Genomic DNA, 2,981 nt, shown 5'->3' with positions numbered 1-2,981 from the left:
TAAACTTCGGAATCCCGCATTTAAGTTAGTATGCAATTTTCAATTGCTTGGGATGGACCCCTTCTGCAGTTGCTGATCCGTGATTTGATAGCGAAAATCAAACAACCATCCTCAAGACAGACTTCCATGTGCAAAATTTCATCTCAATCCAATTCATAATCATTATGACAGTATCGTCACAAAGTCGATTAACATTTAAAATATATCCTTAATCCTTAATCCAATGCAGAATAACGAGAATATTGCGAAAATGGTGAGAATAGAAAGTAACACTTTGTAAAAGGAATGATGTATCTTTTTGTGGAGGATGGCAGAAAAACAGCTGCAGAGTCTAAGTATTTGCAACAGGTGTCTTATTATTTTTCCTATCTTAATGAAACAAAGTAACGGTTTAGTGTCGTTATTTATTTTTGGAGTCCATAGAAAATAAATACAGTTGTAACGATTGTGCATATTGACAATACCCGTTCCGGACGTCAAAAGTCAGTTATTTACCGAAGTCACAGACAACAGATAATCATATATGTATACAAAATTTGAAGCAGATTATTAAAACTATATTAGATTTATTTATTTTATTTATTTTCTACTATAAATTATATTAGAGATAATCTGAAATATTATGACTCTTGGCTGGCTATAAGACCGATTTGGGAATCATAATCTTTCGGTATTTTACTTTCAGTAGCATGAAGTAGAAATGAAATCTTATTTTGTAATATTCTTTAACCCCTTTTTATATACTTAAACATCTGATCTCGTCACCGAGAAAATAAACCCGCATGGCATTACTGTTTATAAAGAAGTCAAACCTGCTCGTTACTGCTAGTACACATCCAGCAACATGAAGTCGATACAGGGTATGGTAGTAATTTTTACCATATTCGGTATAATCATCTCTTTGAGTAACAACAGCTCAGCAGAACAGTATGAAGACATAGAGTGCAATCTGATTGAGGAAGAGAACGAGAAGGACAGCCCCACAACAGAAGGAGCTGAAGCAACAACACTGGTAGAGGAATCCCTAGAAGAGGACCATGGAACAGAAGCCGATGGAGAAGAGGAGCACGAAATACCAGTAGATGTCGAAAATGGAGCAGACGAGGCGGATGAAACAAAGGAAGACGCACCAGAGGAGCATGAAGCTGGAAAACCTGAAGAAACCGATTCCGATAAACCAGCTGATGGTAAATTTTCTGTCGAATGTAGTGCAGCTTCTGTTAATATGAAATTTTTTTCACCACCAGCTTTAGCACAGGAATTACAGCAGGAAAAGAATGGAATACCTACCACAACTAGCAAACCAAAACCAACTACGGTATCGAGATCGTCGAAGGACAAGCAAACATCGACAACAGGTGGCAAAACAAATGGATCACTAACTCCAAAAGGTAACGGACAAAGAGACGTGTCATCGAAATATTCCTGTTCCACTTTTTTCGTTGTTGTCAGGATCCAGAACCAATGCACCTAAAGGGCCGCCGGCTGGAAAAGAAGGACCAACCGAGAAACCTGATCCAATGACAACGTATCTGAAGACTACCGAAGCTGTAGACGATGCGATCGAGAAAACAGATGCCATCAAAGATAGGTATCTCAAATCAGAGGTTAAGAATCTGTTGCAGGCTTATTTGAAAAATCCACTTATATCCGTGGTCAGCAGTATCGGATCTTTTGCCAAGGTATGTGCTACCGAACAACAGTCTTGTTGATCTTTTCTAACTATTTCCTTACTCATCTCCAAGGTTGAACCTTGTTTAGCTGATCTCGAAAACGATGTCGGTAAAATCGTAACGGAAGCCGATAAAGCATTCAACGAATGTATGGCCGACAACTCGAGCTCCCACACGGCTTGCATCGACGAGAGTAAAACCGATGCCTACGGTGAAGTGGTCGATGTTTACAGTTCCGCAGCAGATTGTGTTCAAACGGAGGAAGACGCCCAGCAGGGTGGCAATAGTACCGAAAGACCCAATCCACAAAATACCCACCGGAAGGTTACTTCCTCGGTTGACAAGGCCTTCCGGAAGCTGAAGGCCATCAAAAATAGAAACCTTCGATCCACCGTGAAAAACCATCTGGATTCGTACTTGAAAAATCCTCTCATCGATCAAGCCAACTACATTCCGGTGTTCTCGAAGGTGAAATCCATAATATTTTTAATTTCTAACTAATCCCTTTATTAATTTTTTTTAAAGATCGAACCGTGTTTAGCTGACCTACAAGATCAGATCGCCAAGTTAGCTGATGAGATAGACAAGGGATTCAATGAGTGTGCAGGAGATAGTGCAAACTCCGAGACGCACTGTATCGAAGATGCCACATCCAAGCTGTACCGGGAGGTTTCGAAACTGTACAACTCAAAATCATTGTGTTTCCAAACCAATCAGAATTAGTTCATGGAGCTGTTCTAAGCAAAAATGAACAATGTAACTTTGCCCAAGTGGTTTTCTTATTTTGTGCTTTCTTTCCAACCTGTGAGAAATCGTAATTCCAAAGAAATTACACTAAAAATTTTGTCTCCAATACATTTCAAACTTTTCTTCGTGTAAAAAAAAGGCGATCGATGAGAGCTCGATGATTCGATTGAAAAAAGTTCGATTTTTATTTCAGAAATTGTTACTTAAATAGAAGCAAAAATAAGATAATATACACTGCAAAACACTGTAATTTACATGACCTCTACTAAAGTACATTGAAACTGTGGCGTCTTGCAACACTTTTCATCTTCAATGGCTTCTAATGTTCACAGCTAACCATATCGCTTGTACATCAAAAGTGTTAAAGTTGATGGGATATCAAATTGACGAAGTCATAAAAGGTTTTGGTTTCTCCAGTTATTTTTAAATTTACAAAAACATGCGATTTACACCCCAATAAGAAAAGAAGTTAGTTGCAACACACTTTGTTTTTAAGGGAAAATCAAATGGAAACGTGTGAAAATTAAATTTACATTTTAAATTTTACATTTTTTTTGTCAA

At 38.0% G+C, this 2,981-nt stretch overlaps 1 protein-coding gene across 1 annotated transcript; it reads left to right on the top strand.

The window, feature by feature from the left end:
* Positions 1-844: 844 nt before the first annotated feature.
* Positions 845-2,692, top strand: LOC129738090 (uncharacterized). The gene is made up of 5 exons (XM_055729277.1): positions 845-1,187; positions 1,248-1,391; positions 1,453-1,682; positions 1,746-2,141; positions 2,199-2,692. The coding sequence occupies exons 1-5, from the start codon at positions 845-847 to the stop codon at positions 2,394-2,396; spliced, it is 1,311 nt and encodes a 436-aa protein (XP_055585252.1). The 3' UTR covers positions 2,397-2,692.
* Positions 2,693-2,981: the final 289 nt, after the last annotated feature.

Source organism: Uranotaenia lowii, chromosome 1 (assembly GCF_029784155.1).
Source record: "Uranotaenia lowii strain MFRU-FL chromosome 1, ASM2978415v1, whole genome shotgun sequence".
In the NCBI taxonomy this organism is placed as follows: domain Eukaryota; kingdom Metazoa; phylum Arthropoda; class Insecta; order Diptera; family Culicidae; genus Uranotaenia; species Uranotaenia lowii.
This window is presented reverse-complemented; position numbering and strand designations above follow the sequence as displayed.

Bases quoted from the DNA above. Each gene is read 5' to 3' on its own strand.
- LOC129738090 (XM_055729277.1), top strand. From the start codon at position 845: ATGAAGTCGATACAGGGTATGGTAGTAATTTTTACCATATTCGGTATA. The intron at 1,188-1,247 runs GTAAATTTTCTG...TTTCACCACCAG, and splicing joins TTCCGATAAACCAGCTGATG to CTTTAGCACAGGAATTACAG. The intron at 1,392-1,452 runs GTAACGGACAAA...CGTTGTTGTCAG, and splicing joins TGGATCACTAACTCCAAAAG to GATCCAGAACCAATGCACCT.